The 23,144-nt window shown below is 32.6% G+C and overlaps 1 protein-coding gene across 1 annotated transcript; it reads left to right on the forward strand.

Annotated features, from left to right (window-relative positions):
* Positions 1 to 65: 65 nt before the first annotated feature.
* On the forward strand, positions 66 to 22,426 carry LOC139488550 (uncharacterized). The gene is made up of 4 exons (XM_071274276.1): positions 66 to 203; positions 5,213 to 5,384; positions 6,949 to 7,124; positions 18,768 to 22,426. The coding sequence occupies exons 1-4, from the start codon at positions 167 to 169 to the stop codon at positions 18,872 to 18,874; spliced, it is 492 nt and encodes a 163-aa protein (XP_071130377.1). The 5' UTR covers positions 66 to 166; the 3' UTR covers positions 18,875 to 22,426.
* Positions 22,427 to 23,144: the final 718 nt, after the last annotated feature.

The raw sequence follows: 23,144 nt of genomic DNA on the forward strand, positions 1-23,144 counted from the left end.
ATAACACATATTTGTTTATTGGTGGTTATATACTTCCGTCACACGTTTCATATACCTGGTTTATATTTAAGTTTATTACAGGTAAACATATATTGATTTTTGCGTTTTTTTAATTATTAATTCGAAAGGATATATCTAGAACGAAAAGGAACATATTATAATTACAATGATTGGATACGTCTTGATGTTCAATGTTCTTTTAGGTAATTATTACAATATTTAGTTCGGACGTAATTATTAGATACGAACTTTCAACTTTGTCTCTTAGTGTTTTAATTGTTTACGATGAAGTTTGATACCCAACAAAAACTTATTATCACATATGAACTAATTGTTAAGACTAACACTTATCTATATATTCGGTATTTTTGTTATTTTACTTTTGTTATTTGTTTGGCTGTCCACAATATACGTATCCAACACTTCCGGGTGTGTAATGAACAAGAAAAATCCATATCCATATTTCTTCCGTCTTCGAAGTGAAATGTCTTTTATACGTAACTGTGTGAAAGTGTAAACTAAAATTGAAAATGGAAATGGGGAATGTGTCAAAGAGACAACAACCCGACCATAGAACAGACAACAGCAGAAGGTCACCAACAGGTCTTCAATGCAGCGAGAACTTCCCGCGCCCGGAGTCGTCCTTCAGTTGGCCCCTAAACAAATATATACACTAGTTCAGTGATAATGAACGCCATACTAAACTCCAAATTGTACACAAGAAACTAAAATTAAAAATAATACAAGACTAAAAAGATCTCAACCCTCCCCCTTTACCTCTAGCCAATGTAGAAAAGTAAACGCATAACAATACGTGTTTTTTTAGTAATCTAATAAATACAATTCAACCTCTATTTCCGAGTGGCCATTTAAATTGTAACCCTTTTTATAGTTTGTTCTTATGTTGTACTAATACGATTCTAGGTGAAAGGTGGGTTTGACGCAAAAATACACTCATGTTTCACCCCATCACGTTATGTATGTGTCTGCCCCAATTTAGAAGTCTGTTCAGTGGTTCTCCATTGTTGTTGCGTGTCATATTTGTTTTCCATATACTGTTGTGTATATAAATAAGACCATTAAAAAAAAGAAGATGTGGTATGATATCAAATGAGACAACTATCCACAAAAGACCAAAATGACACAGACATTAACAACTATAGGCCACCGTACGGCCTTCAACAATGAGCAAAGCCAATACCGCATAGTCAGCTATAAAAGGCCCCGATAAGACAATGTAAAACAATTCAAACGAGAAAACTAACGGCCTTATTTATGTAAAACAAATTAACGAAAAACAAATATGTAACTTTGTATTTTTGTCATTCGGCTTTTTAAACTTAGCATACACTAAATGTTTCGCCTATCATTCTTAAATGCCGTACGGTGACCGATGATTTCCTTGATAAATGGTTGCTGCTCATACAGAAGCTATTGAACCAAGAGTTTCAAATTGGGAATTCAAAATCATCTCATCATGAATTTTACGGACGCCGTCACGAGTTGTTTGACCGTTTTGATATATCCGTTTTACAGATGATAACGGATGTGCTTCTAATGTCGTAACTTCAATTCCCTTCCCTTTTCACGAATTGTACCTACCAAATAGGACTATTTAACGGGTCTGTAAACCTGAGCAAAATGACGGGTGCCACATGTGGAGCAGGATCTGCTTACCCTTCCGGAGTACCTGAGATCACCCCCAGTTTTTAGTGTGGTTCGTATTTCTTTTTTTCAGTGTTGTGTTTTGTGTAATATTGTCTGTCTGTTCGTCTTTTTCTTTGATGTCCCACTTTTATCTTTCGCCCCTCTTTGTTTAACGTCGTAGAGTATATTATTGGCAGTTGTCTGATTGACAAATCTTCGGATTTTTATATGAACCATAATGTATCACACTGGTACAATAAAAACGATCTATACATATACTGAACCGCAAAAGAAACGTCGCAGTAACTTAAGGCAAACATAACGAAAGAATAAATGCTATATTTTTTATTGAATGGGCGTATAAATACCCTTGTTATTTAACAAATTCTCATCATTTCAGTTTATTCACTGTTCATTGATTAAGTTTTTCACCACCATATCACAATCAGTAGCGTGTGTGTCCGCCATTAGCGTTGAGTACGTGGACGGTCATTTGTACTCGTTATGCATTGTGGCGTTCACGTTAACGTTCGATGGTGCGTACATTGCAGTTAAATGCATTTTCAACGACCCGAGGTCGTTGTCCAGCATTCAAACGTCATATTGCCTTTTTCTCTTTGTAGTGGGTTAAGTCGTGACATCGGTACTGCATCAAACAGTCCATGATATATATGTTTAGACGAGTTGTATATACATTATGTACACAGCCATGTATCACCATCATTGCTGGTTATCCGATGGATCAATCTGTTGTAGAGTTGTCACTGACTCAGACGTACTTATAAATATAATTATTTTCTGTGACCCAACAATGTTAGATCTGTAAATTTGCTTTCGCAATTTTTTTGTTCTTCCCTCGCCGGGATTCGAACCCATGCTACTGAGATATCGTGACACCAAATCGCCTGCACTGTATCCGGTGCGCTAGACCACACGACGACCTGGGCTTCATAAAATGAAGGTGTCGATGGCCCTATGTCACCTTTAATCGTCATTTTTAATGTAGCGTCGTAATACAGTACATGATATATAAGGCATGAAGATGTTATTGTTACAGATCAGCTAAATTATCTATAGTAAAGGATCCTACAAATTAATGTAAGATACAGTCACAGAAATATATAATTATATTTATAAGTACGTCTGAAACGGTGACAACTCTACAACAGATATATATAGCTAGAAATCACTAAATTTTGCTTCAATCATGGTGTTACGCCATGATATTATCACACAAAAATGTATTTTATATGTAGACCAGTTTGACATTAATAGGGGTGTTTAAATGCAATATTCAATATAGAAACAAATATTACATAAGTTTAAACAAAAAACAATGTCATATACATTTTTTTATCATTTCAAGTCTCATCTAAAATAAAGATATTTAAAACAACCTTTAACTCAGGTAAATCATAATACCATGTTTCTATAGAATACTTAGTAGTCAATAAGTCGATAATACAACGAAGATTGAATCTTTAAGCCCTTTTTTCCTTTATATGATATTAATATCAATATTTTACCATTTTTCTTTTATTCTTATTGCTTTATTGATCGAGTAAAAACTCATAGAGCCCATGTCAATCCTATAATTATGTCTAAGCCATTCAATTGCTTCAATAACAGACGAAATTTTAAATCATAACCTGACATACATGTATGTTAACATGTTTCTTAAATAGCAAAACACATTTGTTAATGATATCTATAAATACATGATTATTAACACCCTATATTTTACTTGACAACGTTGATTGAAAACTCCTTTTACATACACATGAACCTATTTAAAATTTAAATAAGAAGTTTTGCCTGAACGTGCGAACAAATCTACATTGAAAAAGAAATGAATATATCTTTTCTTTTTTCTGTACAAAAAGTGCACAATTCTGTTTCACTTTATTTATATTTCATAAGTAAAGTATTTGTTTAAAACATTATGGAGTTATCTATAATGAAATATTCTAAATGTGGGATCTTCGGTTATAAGTTTTAAAAAACCTAAACAAAAAACCCTATACTTCAGCATGTTCAGCCACGATATCAATTCCCAGTTTAATTTTCGATTTCTCATCTATACGAGATAAGGTTTGCTTTATTTTGTCTAGAAAAAAAATTATAATAAAATTGATAATGGAAATGGGGAATGCGTCAAATAGTTATCAAAGGATTATAATTTATTACGTCAAACTCGCGTTTCGTCTCCATAAGACTCATCAGTGACGCTCAGATCTAAATAGTTATAAAGCCAAACAAGTACAAAGTTGAAGAGCATTCAGGATCCAAAATTTCAAAAAGTTGTGCCAAATACTCAAAAAGACAACAATCAACCCAACCAAAGAAGAAAAAAACATCCCCAAGGCCTTCAATGTGTCTTCAACACACCGATAATATCCCGCCTATGGTATTAAAGCTGACCCGTGCGGACAGTTTAGTTCAACATGTTCAATATAGTTTTGTTTTTTAAAACAATACGGGCGAGAATAGCATTCCTCACAATCTCTTCACGCATCGTTGACAATATAATGGAATTCGATGCGACTGTCATACAAGTGAGAGGTTTAGCTAAATATAAAACCAGATTCAATCCACCATTTTCTACGTAAGAAAATGCCTGTACCAAGTCAGGATTTTGACAGTTGCTATCCATTCGTTTGATGTGTATGAACTTTTGATTTTGCCATTTGATTGGAGACTTTCCTTTTTGAATTTTCCTCGGAGTTCAGTATTTTTGTGATTTTACTTTTTTCAAGAATGCAAATTTTGAAATACGTGTATACTCAACGAGACAGCATCTCAACAGTAAAAAAAGGAGTAGAACAGACAATCTGCAGTTCACCTTTAAAGTGAAAACGTGAGCTATTTCAATATTTGTTGTCAGATGTCCGTTTGCTATTCACATTTTAACCATCTCCTACTGGACAGGGTATTTACTGTATGGTAAGTACACAAAAGTCATGTACACTGTTTGAAGTATATAGGAGTGTACTACATGAAGCTTTACAACATTGTTATTCAAAGATCATACGGAGAAAACGGAACAATACATCATATGGAAGTGAAAATAAACACCGAAACATCATAATGATTGGAAGATATTTGTCATTTGGAGTTGTAACTTTAAACGTCAGGAAATTAAAGTTGTCTCTCTTCCAACAGCAAATTGTATAATACAACCTGCATTGTCTTTTTTGTACATACATGTATCATGGTCATATCAAAGTTTATAATATTATAAGTTGAATAATTTTACATCTGGCTGAGAGATTTAAACTCCCGTACTTCCACTTAAAGATGATAATGTCCTCTACGACATAATAATGCTTACATGCATATCGTTTTTTATATAGACTAGACCGTTGGTTTTCCCGATTGAATGGTTTTACACTAGTTATTTTGGTGTTCTTTATAGATTGTTGTTCGGTGTGAGCCAAGGCTCCGTGTTGAAGGCAGTACATTGACCTATAATGGTTTACTTTTATAAATTGTTATTTGGATAGAGAGTTGACTCATTGGCACTCACACCACATCTTCCTATATCTATATATATTTCTACCCATAGGAGTTGCAAGTGCCTCAAGATGTTACTATACCATCTATCATACCTATTCATCCAATTATCATAGTAGTACATATTGTTACAATGGATGTTGCAATTCAAACACCTATAATCCGTGCTGTAGTTACAGTTCCAGTGACAGTTCCTACTCATCTATCTATTCTCATTTTTCGCTGTGAGTAAACATAACGCTTTACGATTACTATTTGACACGAGTATTTGTTATCTTTATCATTTTTATTAAAGGATGCACTTATGTGATCTAAGATAAAATAAGATAAGTCAAGAATTCAAAATTGATACTTTAAGCTGGAAAAGTATAAGTTAAGGGTCAAAATAAGATAAAACATTGATAGGTCATGGAACTCCTTTTCGAGATATTTGATTTATAAAATATGGCGGAAAAAGGTTGAATCGGACTTTTACCTTATATTTGCATTGGTATTATTCGGTTCTCAAAAAGATATAAAATCAAAAATCTGCTTAAGGTTTGTCACATGACCTTTTATGAACTCTAATGTCAAAATATGAATAGGTGTTATGGTGCAAAATATTTTACCTTGTATCGTATGGAAAAACACCAAGGAGTCCGAACATTTGACACTTATTCCAAAACCGCATCTAAGTACATTCATAAATATTGCAAATACAGTGTTTATCCATCTAACATCATATTTAAAGGGGCATTAGCTGTCAAATGCAAGTTCATCGATTTAACTCAAATATAAGGTTTAATCTTTAGAACGTATATAAAAATTACAAAATGTGTAAAATAAGCATTGTAACTCGTCACCATTTCTTATGTGTTTTGTCTAGACGTCATCTAATTAACGAGATGCTCTCCGAAGACTCGATCCCGACGGTCATATAATCCGATATAAATATAAACATAAACAGATAGCGATCACGTGCAATTGATTGCATGTGATCTATTTGTGTTTGATTTAATATTGATACAGTAGGTTACAAATATGCTCATATATCTCGTAGCTTATGTCCCTTTAATAAAAAATGATAAAAATAAAAGTATATTCTAGAGGATTTTAAGATTTTTATTGAGTTTTTTTCATCTTCGGAATAGGTAAAGGAAAAATGTACCTCAAAACAAATGTGTTTATCTTCAAAATTGAAGATGGTCCAGGTACCTTCCGCCGTCTTGGATTGTAAAATAGCAGAAAACAATCGGTCTAGATGTTAAATGGAATATCAAATGAAATATGCAACTTTTGTGAGAAAAAAATGTAAATCATTTGGAAGACGTTTCATCTAAACGAAGAAGATTATGTCTTTTATCAAAAACTATTGCATTTGCTGCTTTTAACAAATAAAGAACATTTTTTTACTACTATTTATTTATGTTTTTGCAGTTTTCATATATAAGGGGACATAACTCAGACAATGTTACACTAGCAGATAAATGTGTAAGAATTGTTTTATTGTCCTTTTCAGTAAGAAAACGATTTGCATGCCTTATTAGTTTTGAAAGTACATTATATGTGATATCTTCTCATACTATATCTTGAGAGAGAGAGAGAGAGAGAGAGAGAGAGAGAGAGAGAGAGAGAGAGAGAGAGAGAGAGAGAGAGAGAGAGAGAGAGAGAGAGAGAGAGAGAGAGAGAGAGAGAGAGAGAGAGAGAGAGAGAGAGAGAGAGAGAGAGAGAGAGAGAGAGAGAGAGAGAGAGAGAGAGAGAGAGAGAGAGAGTTATAGATGTATAACATATTATCTTGATAAATTGTAGATCGGTTGGAGCAATTATCGGCATTGTTATTGGTGTGATTGTAGCCATAGGTACAATCGTGACGATTGCCGTGTGTCTGTGTTGTGCATGCGCTAGATCAACACCATCTACTCAAGGACACGTTATCACATCAGCACAACCAACAGTTTCATATGTTGCTACTTCGAATCAAACAGGTTCAGTATTCTAAATGTTTTTTCTGTTTAGTTCTCTGGTCATAAGTTTTTCAACGCCTGTCCAATAATTTAAGACTTTTTGAAATACACTACCAACGTAGAATGGCAATTTGGCTTCCAAAACTTGAATTTAACTATGATAATGGTACTGATATTCCGTCGTCAAAGTATGATGGGTTCGACAAAACATTTAAAACTTTAACTTTACCTTTACTATTTATAAGCCTTAGATACTAACAACAGAAGTTTATTTTATGAGCAGCAACTTTTCATTAAAGAAATTCTAGATTATTAAATTACTTGAAATCGAAAGATATTGTATAGATTTTTATATTCAATTGCTTTTTGTATTAGTATAACCCCGAAACTCGATGACTTTAGCTGAAGGGAACGTTACATGGGTCGATTTGGAAAATGCCATGTAATATTTTAAAACTATTATATAAGCTTTTTACAACATCTAGGTGATGCGTTTGTCCGTAAGTTGTGTGTATTCCCATGGAAATTAATTGCACATCTTTATAGATGACTCCTGCACTATAAGTATTAGATACAATACAAAGGTAACAAAGAAACAGGCCGGTAACAACCGTTGCCGGATAGTTTTTTCTCTGCACGAGTAGTCAGGTCAATGTCCAAGGCGATAGCCGAGGACCTTGACCTGACTACAAGTGCAGAAAAACTATACGGCAGGTTGTTAACGGCCTGTTGTTTTGTTACTTTTGTTTTGTATCTGACTTGTACGACGTTTCAAGGAAGAAGTAATTACATTTTGCAAGACTGAAAATTTGAAAAACAAAAATGACCCCAAAGAAGTAAATGTAAGTTATAGTATAAAGTTAACACATTTTTTTTTCATTTCCCTTAACCGATTTTTTTTCTAGAAAAAAAATCAGGAATCCATTAACTTGATAAAAAAAGGTAACCATTTCAAGTAAAAGATGAATGTTATCACCATGACATTTGAGACTTTTAAAATACAACTTCGTAAAAAAGTAATACATTATTATGAAAGAAATATTTTTGTGATAAATAAGATATCGTTTGATTTTTATGGGTGAATCGAAAAGCGGGGAAAAGGGGGGGGGGGGCTAAATTGATTTGAAATAAACAGGCTGTGATCTTTATTCTGATGAAAGAATGCAGGATGTGCCATTTCATCACACACACACACACACACACCTACACACACACACACACACACACACAGACACACAAACACACCCCATGCAAATACATAAATTCAATATTCAGTGGTGGAGGGGGTTCCGGGGGTTATAACATCCTTTTTTGTTACAGTAAATAGGTGAAATTAGTAATTACATGTAATTACTAAAATTTAGGAATTACATGTAATTCCCAATGCACTTAGTAAATACAAGTAATTCCTAAAACTGCACAGTAATTACCAGTAATTACTGATTTGAAAATGAATTTTTACACCTATTTACTAACTGTTAAAACAATGTTGTGATATGGTCAACTGATCAAAAGTTATGGTAATACTAATTAGAAAATCAGTGAGTATTCAGCTATCAAAATTTTAAGGGTTTTGCAGAACCCAGTGTCTCGCCTACTTTTGATGTGAGTCGCAAGCCCAACAAAAATAGAAAAAAAAATATTTATAATTTTCCTCTAGATACTATATCTTTTGACTAGTTCTGTAAGAATCTTCTATCAAAATTTGTTAAAAATTCAGGATGGTTTATGAAATCTAAACTTTAACTGCAGAGTGTATGTTATGTTAACTGGAAAAAATAGTCCGTTTAAATAAGTAATATACGAAAAAGTATAGTTTTTTTTACAAACTTTATTTCTAGATATTATCTTATAATCATAAACAAGCTTCTGTCCAATTTTGGTAGAAATCCAGGATATTTTGAGAAAGTTATTAAAATTTCAAATAAACAGCTGCGCCATGAGCGCATGATACGCCTTACGTCTGGTATGGAAGTTTAATGCGATAATCATATATAGTTTCTAGGAAAATTTTAAGCAATCACCAAGTACTGTTTTTGAGATACGGCGGGACATGTGACCCCCCCCCCCCCCCTCTTTCTTTTTTTTTTTACAAAAAACTAAATATCACTAAAATAAAATTTTGAATTAAAATCAAAAAGTATACAGATCTTTAGATTTATATAACAAAGAAGTGTGTAAAGTTTTAATCAATAATCATATTAAATTGTTTTTGAGATACGGCGCGACATGTAAAAAAAAAACCCTCCTCCTTTTTAACAAAATACTCAATAACTCAAAAATAAAATTTTGAATCATCACCAAAAAGTATACAGATCTTAAGATTGATATAACAAAGAAGTGTGTTAAGTTTTAAGCAATAACCATAAATCATTTTTGAGATATGGCGCGACATGTAAAAAAAACTCCCCCTTTTTTACAAAATACTCAATAACTCAAAAATGAAATTTTGAATCATCACCAAAAAGTATACAGATCTTAAGATTAATATAACTAAGAAGTGTGTAAATTTTTAAGCAATAATCAAAATCGTTTTTGAGATACAGTGCGACATGTGAAAAAAACACCCCCCTGTTTTACTTACAAAGTGCCGTAACTCAAAAAGTTTTAATTTCATTTTCACCAAAAAGTATACAGGTCATTTGACCATCATAAGAAACAAGTAAAATACAGAAAAACTTGATTTTATTTTTATAAAATTTACTTCTTGAAACTTATCTTTTGATCATAAACAACTGAAGCTTCTGTTCAAGTTTGGTAGAAATCAAGGATGATTTGAGAAACTTATCAAAATTTAAAAAATATAACCAGAGCAAATATTTGTGGACGCCGCTGGCGACGGAATCATTAGGTTTGGTTCGCCATGTCTCGCTTTTGCGACAAAAAAAAAACACAGGCTCGACGAAAAGGAAAAGAAAGTCAACATTGAAAGTAAAACAAAAGGGATGGACCATGTAGTTGACTTTTTCAATCCACAAACAGATCATTCTTAAACAGGAAGAAACGATGATAAAATTTAGTTGGAGGTATATAAGCTTAAGTTTGGAGGTCTTGAAGAACTCATAAAAACATGGAAATATGAAAATGTGACTCTTCACGCCATCAATTTGTATAAATTTGTTTGTGAAGAATGTCAGCTTCATCGCAAATGTCTGACAAAAGAAGTTGTAGTTAAACCTATTTTGTAAAAGGAATTTAACTCGTGTTATTGGCCAAGTTGATATGCAGAGTATGCCTGATGGAGATTTAAATATAACAAAATTATGAGATTTTAAGAATTATCAAGATCATTTAACCAAGTTTGCCATAATTTAATGTCTATCTTAAAAAATAGCTGGCTAAGTTGCCTATAAATTTCTCAAAAATGTTTTTCTCAATTTTGGATTGATATCATTGTCTTGCATGCTCAAAATGATTTTAGGGAGTTTCAAAACTTAAAAAACAACCATTTTCCAGTTTCAATTCACAAACACTGAAGAGTATGCACTTTTAATGTGCCTTATAATCATTGATCCTTAAGTAAGCCCTAAAAATCCCTACCCCTTACTTTCTTATTTGATATCTTGAATTGTGTCTTTAATTTTCAAACAAAAATATCAAGTTAGTAAATAGCTGTAAAAATGACCAAAGAAATCAGTAAATACCTGTAATCACTGAAACAACTAGTAAATACATGTAATTACTAAATTGACTAGTGATTACAGGTATTTACTGAAATGTTTAGTAATTACGTGTAATTCCTAATTTCACCTATTTACTGTAACATATATATACGGTATTCGAAAAATCACGAATCGTTCATATGCAGATCAATAATTGTTATCTGCTTTACAATAGTATTTTTTCTCATAAAATTTGAGATCATAATATGTTTTGTTATTAGGAGAAAAAAATCCCCCCCCCCCCCCCCCCGATATTGAAATTAAATATCGGAAATTTTAGTGTACTGATATGAATAGTATTTTACTGGAAATATTTAAAAAAAAAAAAAAAAAAAAAAAAATTATGCTAACGTAAATATTTTTTTTTTTTAAAAAGACAGGAAATATGTCGGTGAACCAAAAATTTCAAATATGATTGAAAGTTAAAGTGCCCATGAACTTACTGATCATGCACGAGTGATTCTATTCATAAAAAAGGGGGGACGAAAGATACCAAAGGGACAGTCAAACTCATAAATCTAAAACAAACTGACAACGCCATGGCTAAAAATGAAAAAGACAAACAGAAAAACAATAGTACACATGACACAACATAGAAAACTAAAGAATAAACAACACGAACCCCACCAAAAACTAGGGGTGATCTCAGGTGCTCCGGAAGGGTAAGCAGATCCTGCTCCACATGCGGCACCCGTCGTGTTGATTATGTGATTACAAATCCGGTAAATAGTCTAATTCGGTAGGTCAAATTCATGAAAGGGAAGGGGATTGTAGTTACGACGTGAGGAACATATCCGATATCATTTGTGAAATGGTTATTCCATAACGGTCAACCAACTCGTGATGGCGTCCGTAAAATTTACGAAGGGATGATTTCAACTTCACCATTTGGAACTCTTGATTTAATAGCTTCCTTGTGAGCAGTAACCCTCTATCAAGAAAATCATGATAGGAAATGCAAGCACGGGAATATCGTATCAATTGAGAGATATATACCCCGTATGCAGGTGCTGCTGGAATGTTGCTACTTAGAAATGGAAAGTTCACAATTGGAAAGCTGAAATCATCTCTTTTGTCGTAAAGTTTTGTCTTCAACCGACCCTCATTGTCAATTTCTAGATGTAAGTCAAGATATGAAGCTGACTTAACTGTATCTGTAGTATCCTTTATCTCCAATTCGATGGGATAGATGCGTTCCACATAGTCACCAAATTTTGAATTGTTTAGTGAAAGAACGTCATCTATATAGCGGAAAGTAGAGTTAAAGGATATTGCTAACTTCTTATCTTTCTTCCTAAGAAGTTCCTGCATGAAGTCAGCCTCATAATAATAAAGAAACAAGTCAGCAAGTAGAGGGGCACAGTTTGTTCCCATTGGTATGCCGACAGTCTGTTGAAAAACACGTCCTCCGAACGTAACAAATATGTTGTCAATCAAGAAATCAAGCATCTTGATAATATCGGTTTCAGAGAATTTTTTGTTTGAATCAGAGTGATTCTTTACAAAGTAGGATTTATCCCTCCCTAAGACAAGATACTTGTATCTACGTTGGCCATTCTTTTTTATGAAGCAAAGTAATACCAACTCTTTTAATTTGTCTTTAAGTTTGGAATGTGGAATACTTGTGTAAAGAGTAGAGAAGTCAAATGTTTTAATACTGTTACAAGATGAAAGAGAGTTAGATTGTATGTACTCTAAAAAGGTGTCCGTGTATCAACTAAAAAGAGTCCGTGTATCGTTTTTCTATAGCTCTGCGGGGGGCAAAATCGTACAATAATTACATTAGATGCATGTTTCATTATTATACGTTATTTTGATTGGCTTACAGCAATCTTGCGTCAATTTTCATTTCAAACGAATCGCATGAATTGAAACATACATGATGACACTTGTTTCCAAAATAAAGTGGACATATAAATGAAATAAAAACTTGATAGTAATCGTGTTTTCATGATCATAGCGAAAAAATGTAATTATAAGTATTGAATGCTTCTTTTAGTAATTTCATAGGAATGTCACAAGTGGAAAAGCGTTGACCGTGTGTACATCTTTAGAATGAACGCGATAAAAAATGTACTTTGGTCAACGCTTTTACACCCCAAGGAATTTACAAAAAGAAGCATTCAATTCTAAAATTAATCACAGTACATGTATGTTGCCAACTCAAGAAAGAACCCTCAACAATTCCATATCATTAAAATAATTGTATAACGCTCAAGTTAACTTAATAATTTTTTTTTAATTTATCAAGAATTCTCTAATCATACTTTAGATCTAATATACTGTACAAACTTTTTTTTTATTTTTGTTGATTTCGCTTTACCTTTAAAAATGTGATTTTTGCTCCCGATTGTTAATTAACATGTTTTGAACAGTGTTATTCCTTATAATACCAATACCAAATTATTTATTATAGTGACATGTGTTTTTAGGCGAGTGATATGAGAGCTAAATTTTCATTTTTAACGCACCTACCTAACACACGGCTAAATTATATATCACTAGAAAGCTAAGAATGTGTACTTTCTAAATATCCCGGTCGTCAAAAGAAATTATGGTGCATTTTTTTTTAAATCGAGGTCAAAGGTCATGGGTGCAATTTCAATTTACGGATACTTCCAGTTGTAAAATCGAGTCAAAACAAATGCAAAAACGAAACAATTTCATAGGAATGCTGTATTACTGTTGGGAAAATATATTTCTATCATAATATTAATTAATTTTGGTTGATTTTAACGGTAACACATGTTACATAACGTTTTCTCTCGGAGTCTTTGAAAATCAACCATTTAAGTCACACAAATGTATCTGTAGTCGCCATTGCATTATCTAAATCTTATAATACCTCCATATCATTTGATTGCACGTATTTACAAACAAACATATATCTGCAAATTTGATATAAATAATCCGAAACAAAATATTTGAAGCAAGAGGAAAATATAACATATGACGTATTTTTAATTGTTTAGAAAAGTCCCATGATGAGCGTTCATTAAAATTGAGGAAGCGTACTATGGTCTCCTGTTAGTTTGAAAGCCTGCCAACCGCTTCAAGATCAGACAACCATAGAGCAGATTTTCTTTTATTATTGTAGAGCAATATGTTGATATATAAAAAAGAAGATGTGGTATGATTGCCAATGAGACAACTATCCACAAAAGACCAAAATGACACAGACATTAACAACTCATACATCACTAAATCAGATATGATAAGAGTACTAACAAACATAACTAAAATGAGTAAAGTGTTACTAGTATATTTATATCAACAAATTGATAGTTTTAATATAAAACATCACAAGGAAAATATGATCACTCATTGTACGTCAAACTGTGTTTGATTTTACTTCAGTCGGCCGCCGTGTATCTTGAGATATATAATTAATCAAACAGCACTTGACAAAGTAGTTTGTACTATTTTAAAATTACGCTAGTGATGACGTTCGGCTACTTTGGCACAAAGTATTACTTTTTTTTAATCTTGTTTCACCGCTTCAAACGGAGGACAAGGCTATCCTAATATTGAACCTTTTATTTGGCTTTCTGATGTTAAAATCCAGTTAGCGTATAACCTAAATGATCGAAACGTCGGACCAATGGGATGTTGGACCATTTAGGTGTCGGAATATTGCGATATCGGAATATTATAGCTTCATTTAAACTTGTAATCTCATCATTCTTATCGGTCAACATATCCATACAAAGACAACTTCCTTGGCATGGGCATATATCAGTACAGTAAAGGTTTTGCTCAAAGCGGATACAAGATCTACTATATACAGATTGAATTAAAAATTTGGAATGGACATGAGGGATTTGTCAAAGAGACACCAACGCGCTTAAAAGCAGGCAACGGCCAAAAACCACCAATGGGTCGTCAATGCAGCAAGAAACTCCCAAATCTGGAGGCGTTCTTCAGCTGGCCCCTACACAAAAATGTACTAGTTTGAAATGATAATGGACGTCATACTAAGCTTCGAAATATACGCAAAAAGTTAAAATAAAAGTTATACAAAACTAAGAAAGGCCAGAGGCTCCTGACTTGGGACAGGCGCAAAATTGCGGCGGGGTTAAATATGTTTTTGGAAATCTCAACCCTCTCCCTATACCTATACCAATGCGTGAACAGATCAAATCTTGTAGAAAGTTGAATGACAACATACCGGACCGATGTTGCCTTTTAACCAACCAAAGTCATACGGAAAAGAAAAATAATGCCATGTAGAATGGATGCCCCATTTTTATTGTCCTTATCTCCTGATCAGTCAAACTTGTTGATAGTTATCAAAGGTGTGTCCATAAATACGGTGCATTTGTAGTGATAAACCTAAATGAAAAAGAGTAAAAAAAATATTTATAGATAATATACATTCTACTAAAGCCATACGTCTAAGAACTTTGTCAATAGGAATATCGTACGCTTTATTAACTGCCGCAGATGTGTCATCATCTAAAAGCTTGAGACAATACAGAAATGTTTTTAAAGCAGATGGCATAATTTCAATTGAATAATCCAGTGAAATGTTTTTAGATAATGGATAAGGTGATTGGATTACAACTCTACCCTATATCTGCTTCCGTAAAATACTAGTAGCTGCATAAAGTGCTTGCAACCAGTTTCGCAGTCACTGCTCAGATCTTTAATTTTGACAGACCGTATATCACAGTCGGGTAATTTTCCGTCATTACGGCATTAGACAAAATTATAGAGCTACTGTATACAATATTGGATGCACCTTGGCCTTGTTGAAGCTGTATACTTGTAACTATAAATTGACCATGGTTTTTTAGTTTTTGTTGAAGCTGATCATAATTATGTTGTGTAGTTTTCTCGGCGGCGATCCTCGGGCAGAAATTAAGCCCGGTTCACTGATCAAGTAATTAAAGTTGTTAACCAGAATACTTCCTTGTGTACAGGCACGTCATCTTTAATCGTCGAAATGTTATTTTATGTTCAGAACTAAATAGCTCTTTAATTTCTGATTTCAAATTTTGTAGCAAATATTTAGAGCGATGCAAGCTCGATGGTATAAAGATTTAATAGTAAAATTATCATGAGTTATTTTGTAAATCAGATCATTGTAGGAGATATATGTAGTAACACTCAAAACAGCTTGAGTTTGCTCCTCAGAGGATACCTTATGAAGTTGTGTAACTTGCTTATAGGCTTTATACATTTGCAAAATATACAAACAGACAAATCAGAATGAGTTGTAGATCTACTGCCCTCGTTGATATATGAGAAGAGACTGGTCGGTAGAATTGGTACATGTAGTACAAAGTCTTTGTACAGACAAAACAGAAGATGATAGGTTGTGCTTACTTTTGAAATATTTATAGCAACTCTTATGATATTTTGTATTTTCAAATGGGATGTTTTCATTTTTTTTTCATATTCATGGACCAGTCTTCTGTAAACTGTATCTTTTCTTTTTGCCACTGCGGCAATACAACTGTATCTTCATTTAAGTGTTTAACTACATAGTTGCTATGTAGTAAATACATGACAGACTATGCATCTGTGTCAATAAATGGATATTTTTTTTGTTTTTTAGCAAAGGAAGGGTTTCATTGTGAACTGGACTGTGAAAATTTTACACGACTCGGAAGATTTTCTACAATTTTCCGATACGATTCCTTATTTAGAAAGGGATGAATTCTAAAGAACTCAAAAACTATGTTTTACTTTGATTTGATCTTTATTTCGGACGATTTTATATCTATTTAAGCTACACTGAAGTTAAAGATAGAAATAGAGCCGTTTAAATATGATTTATCGTACTCTAAAAGCACTATTAAGTACACGGAAATCGACTAATATATTCAGTAAAAAACGATAACGAAATAGATAAGTGATTCCGGAAATTATAGTGATTTTTCCCAACATCATAAAATTACAGAAATTCATGATTTTAAGAAATGTTGAGATAAAGTCTTGATCTTGAATGACAAAACGATAACTGAAGAGTAATTTGGTGTGTTCTAAAACGGATAGAGAGCAAAAACATTTAATAAAAATTTAATTGTAGATCCGAAAAGGTCGGGATTATGAAAATTTTGGTACAAAATGTCAAATATTTAGAAGGAATGCAAAAGCATGCGGAGTTACAGTTATAAATATTGTTTTTCATTATTTTAAGAATCTAATTCACTTAATTATTCTGTCTAAAAGAAGAGATACGACTTATTTCCTTTGCTTGAAAAACATGTCGTAATTTTATAATTTTCAACTAATTTCTGAAATAAACGTCAATTTTACAAAAACTGCACCGTACGATTTTGTGACGACCGGGCAAAATTCAAAGTTTAATCATTATTCTTTCATTTAAAAAAAAAAATTAGCCGTGTGTTAGTTGGGTGCATTAAAGTCCTTAACTAGACGTCTTTTTCAAATATTACACTCGCCTATTTATAACAATATACAATATTTCAATAAACGGTTGTAATTACATGTATCAACACCCGGCCCTTTGGACCTATAAGTCACTTTAAACATTTATACATAAAAAAAATAAAATAATCATTTAACAGCGGACAAAGTTAGAATTTAAGTTTGATTGTTCCTATACAAAAAGTTTTTTCTTTTATTAAATGCATCTCCTTCTTACAGTGTGTATTTGTTATATTGTTTGCTTTGCTCGTGTCTGTTGTAAAGTTCTAGATTTCTTTTAATGTTATTTATGTATAATTGGTAAAATACTTAATTAAAAGGGGGAGAAAGATACCAGAGGGACATTCAAAATCATTGATCGAAAATAAACTGAGAACGCCATGATTCAAAAATAAAAAGACAAACAGACATATAGTACACAAGAAACAGCATAGAAAACTAAAGACTAAGCAACACTAATTAACTAACGGGTTTCGTTACCAAAAATGATCAAATATCACAAAATACATTTACCCAATACATTAATATATTCTACATCATTGTTTGGACACAAATGTTAGAAAGTAATAGTTTACTGGTGTTCAAATCTGATAAATCTTACAAAAAGTTACGAATCAATGTATGTAAATTAAAAATCTGAATGAGGTGCAAGAGCTCTAAAAGGAGAGAGACCTAGTGAATCGACAGTGTAAGCGTTTCCTCCTATGATACACCACCCGCATACGATAACACCCCAAGAAAAGTGTCTTTATCTGGAATATTACAATTGGTAATTAAAATCAGATAACTATTTCGGTATCCAAAAATTTAAATAACTAGAACACATATCATTAGTTAAATGAGACATACATACATATTATATTCGTTAACCAAGTGATACCGTTCGAGATGGTGAACGTTAAACTTATAGAACTTTTAGTTTCAGTCTTTTTTTATAACTCTGTTGGGGAACTTTTTGTGTAATAAGCCGAGGATGTGTTGCTGCAGAACAATCGGAAATTGACAGTTGGAAAATCGAAATCATCACGTTTGTCAAAGACTCTAGTTTAAAGTCTTCGTCAAAATCGATGAAAATGTTAAGATATTAAGCAAACCTTATAGTAAAGGTGGTACTTTTTATCTCAAGTTCACAGGGTTATATGAGATGCAAGCACTCACCGAAATGTAAGTTATTGTTACCAAGGTTGGTCAAATGTAATAAACGAGGGTACATGTAGTATTTAACCGAGTAGTGATTTAGTACTGGCATGCTTAACAACATGTATTTTTATAAATTCTCCGTTGATAAATTAATAATAAATAATTTGAAAACAAAGGTTCTAACTCCCTTAAGTAAAGCTTACAAGTAATTAATTTGAATATATTTTTTTCTGTTTTTGACATTAACCACGGTAGCTTAACACTTTCATTGCTTTGACATACCTTGCCCACACCCTCAAAACGAAGAAGAAAAGAGAAATGGTCAGTGTCTTACATGGACGATATGATGTGCATATCACGCCCTTTGAGCATGGTTACATTGTTCTAATAGAAGCATATTTTTATCGTTTACAAACTCTTGAAAACGTTTTACATTTTTGTATAAACAGATTTGATATTATTTCAGGTATGCAAGGGTATAGTCAGCCGTATGGTGTCAATGACAATAGTGGGTTTGTCCCACCACCAGCATATAATCATACAGCCATGCCAGCCGGCCATCATCCTAGTTAAAGATTTAATTATATATCATATAAGCTTTATAGTATAATGACACTTTTACATTGCTTTGAGTATTTTGAAACTAATGCTAATCAAACCGATTTAGTTTTAAGTCAAAATCAAAAGAGACTATAATGACATTTTTTGCTGTATATCATATTTGTTTTTTCGTTTATTGTTGTTTTTTTTTTCTTTCTTTTTCTTTACATAAATCAGTCCGAATCTTCTAAGACCTAAGACCGTTTTTTTTTGTTCACCTAACAAACGTATTACCGAAGAAAGCTACAAGTCAAACTTATATAAGGATACTATCTATACTATTAAACGAGAAGACCTCATTTTGGGTGTCGCTTCTCTTCCTTCCACAATAAATTAATCATCATGCCTCTGTGTCCTATATGTACCATGTATTGTCGCATTTGTCATCCATTCTTATGATTATTCAGTTTGGGTTATTTTGGGAGAAAAACGAAAAAAACCAGACATCCGCTTTGCGGGTTTTCTGTACTTTGTACATACCAAAGACAATGATAAACGTGTATTTGCTATCTGCTATCATTTTCAAGTTTACTATCCACGGCGGTCACTGAGTTTATTATATAGAGATGGTCTATATAATATGTCAATGACCGCCGTGGATCGATTAGTAAATTTCTATACTATTAAAGGAGAAGACCTCATTTTGGGTGTCGCTTCTCTTCCTTCCACAATAAATTAATCATCATGCCTCAGACTCTGTGTCCTATAGGTACCATGTATTGTCGCATTTGTCATCCATTCTTATGATTATTCAGTTTGGGTTATTTTGGGAGAAAAACGAAAAAAACTGCGTCCGCATATTTTTCCGTCATTGGACGAAATTTTAAGTCAGACTAGACATCCGGTTTGCGTTTTTTCTGTACTTTGTACATACCAAAGACAATGAATTACGTGTATTTGCTATCTACTATCATTTTCAAGTTTACTATCCACGGCGGTCACTGAGTTTATTATATAGAGAGGGTCTATATAATAGAATGAAATTCAAAACAGTGTGGCTGTGGCCATTGATTGACACATTAAATTCATCCATTGACTGGGACAATTTACGTGAACGTTTGTCTGTAACGACCACTGTTCACGACGTACCTACGATAGACATTTAAACTGTGGGGTCACCAAAGGTTTCTTAACGCCTTAAATTATAAAATAATTCGAAAAATTAATCAGGAATAACCTTTATGTTTTGATTTATATAATTGATATAAATTAAAACATCGCGTTATTTCTGATTAATTTTTCGAATTACTTTATTAAGGTGTTGAGAGCCTTTGGTGACCCCATAGTTTAAATGTCTTTAAAAAGTACATAGTGAGAAGTGGTCGTTACATACAAATGTTCACCTAAATTTTCCCAGTCAATGGATGAATTTAATGTGTCAATCAATGGCCACAGCCACACTGTTTTGAATTTCATTCTATGTCAATGACCGCCGTGGATCGATTAGTAAATTAAGAGTTGATAGTAAAAAGCAAATACCAGGGGCGGATCCAACCATTTTTAAAAGAGGGGGGCGGATCGAGCCATTTTAAAAAGAGGGGATCCCAACACAGGTTAAAGGGTGGGGGGTCCATCTATATGCCCCCATTGAAATGCATTGATCGGTGAAAAAAAATAGGGGTTCCAACCCCCGGACCCCCCCCCCCCCCCCTCTGGATCCGCCGATGAATACACTTTATTAACATTAATGTAACTATGTTCATAATATACAGATAAATGCTAACATTATTAAAATCAATAGAAAAAAGTACCTATAACTTTTGATACCTTTTCTGAAATTCTTCAGTCATAAAATTTTTTACAAAAAATTCATTGGGTCACTAAGTATAGTAAATAGAGGGGTCTATATAATATCAATGACCACCGTGTATTGATTAAGTAACTGATAATTGATAGTAAAAAGCAAACACATTTTATTTATAGTAATGTATGTTCATAACTACAGACTAAACGTATGCTCATATTGCAATAAATAGAAAACCAAAAAAATGACTTTTTGAGAAATATAAGACTGCCCTTTAGCCTGTTTTGAAATTAAACATAATTTTCATAAGTACTTGGGACAGAACAATAATATTATTTTTTGCGTTTTTTTTCTGTATACTTTGATCATACATATACTATAGATAAATTGTATTTGCTATTAATATATATTATCAATTCCAATAGAATTTTCTATCAACAGCGGTCACTGAAATATTTCTGTATACTACATACATATATACTATGAATAAATTGCATAAATTTGCTATAATTAACTATAAATTCCAATAGTTTGCTGGAGTGACTTTTAATATATCAGTGACCGTGTTATATAGTAATCATAGAATATATATATATATACATGTATGTTCATAGTATACAGAAAAAGAGAAAGAATAAAAATCGGTATTTGGATAAAAGGGGGAGGGCAAAACAAATGTGCCCAGTCCCCATGTACCTTTGACTTTTGATACCTCCCCTGGAATTCTGCAGTTATAATCAATTTTACAGTTTACATACGCTCTATTTCCCCGCGATTTCGCGGGTGTGTTCTTGTACTACTAAATCAAAAGACCGTTTTTTTGTTCACCTAATAAACATATTACCGAAGAAAGCTATAAGTCAAACTTATAAAAGGATAATATATACTTGATATGGTATACTGAAAATTTTACCATTTTACATCGATCGCTGTTTCAAAAAATAAGCAATTAGACAAATTATTAAGTTCCGGAACTATCCGATGCGATTTCCTTTTATTCATGTCATTATATGTCACATGTTACCTATTACCTTATCTGTACGTTCTACATCTTTCAGGCGCACCACCAAATGGTGTAATTAGGATTTGCTATATAATATGGTCATAGTCACAGTGTTGACACTACTAAATTCAATTATTGTAACATTGTTTCGATTTTTTGAAAGCAGAGAAAACTGTGCATCTTATAATCAGATGACAATACCAATATAAAAAATCTTATTTATAACTAATATAAGACAATGCTGTTAATTAAAAATTACTCAGTCCATCCCAGGCCCTTTCGTTTTCCAAATCATTAATATTACCAATAATTGATAAGTTCAAGGTCGACGGGTTCAAACAGAAAGATTTTTGAAAGCAGAGAAAACTGTGTATCTTATAATCAGCATGACTTTATCAGATGACAATACCAATACTAAAAAATCCAGGCTAAAATAAGGCTTAAACATAATTAGATACTTTAATTCAGTCACGGCGGACGCGCGATATCGCGGGTGTGTTCTAGTGGTGTATATAATTATGTTAGAATTCAAATGAAGCAGACAAATTGCCTTACTAAAGTTGCATTACTTAATTGTTTCCCTAAAGACAAATACATGTATGCTCTCACATCCCCTAACACAAACTCACACAAGATACACATATATGTACGCACAAACACAAAAACGGACGACCATAAACACGACTTTATCCCAGAATCTTCAAACTTATGCCTAAAATGAATGCTTAAATGAGAAATTATGATCGGAACCTACATAACGCATTAAATTTTGAACTTTTTTGAAAAAGACTATATATGAAAACCGAGCTATATTATCTCATCATAATGATAAAATGGTGAGAGAATTAACCAGATTTATCTTACATTAAGAGGGGCTAGATTTTTTTTTATTTGAGCTTGATTAAGGTGGTACCCTACACTTTCACCAAAATTAATTTGGCTTGTTTAATTTTCATAAAATTTTGAAAATGTATTTACTTTGACCCTTAAACAAAAATATAAAAAATTCAAAAATTTTGAACCAACCTTTTTGTCAGAAAAATTACACTGGTATATAACAGTTTGACAAACAAATTTTGATCATTGAGAAGCTTAATATTCCCTTTACAACACAATGTAATTAAAATGTTTAGCTGACTTTACAGAGTTATCTCCCTGTAGTGTTAGGTTCCACCTTAAGTAAACGTTAAAACAATTTCCCACTAAAAATGAATGTTACTTTATTCAATTATAAGGACTTAGTCAGCCAAACCTAATTTTATTTGATATTATGAATTTTTATGACAACAGATAAAAATGCTAAGTAAATCATGCATGATACCTTAGATGTCACAGGCACTTGTTTCTATCCATAGGAAGGTCGACTATCCATATAAATAGAAGAAGGTGGCTAACGAAATTTTTTTAAGGTCACGACAGTCTCCGCTTCAGACGCCTTTTCTACCCTTCAACTTAATGCTAAAAGTCCCTTCCTTATATGAATCGATTCAGTGAAT

Source organism: Mytilus edulis, chromosome 9, assembly GCF_963676685.1.
Source record: "Mytilus edulis chromosome 9, xbMytEdul2.2, whole genome shotgun sequence".
Lineage (NCBI taxonomy): Eukaryota > Metazoa > Mollusca > Bivalvia > Mytilida > Mytilidae > Mytilus > Mytilus edulis.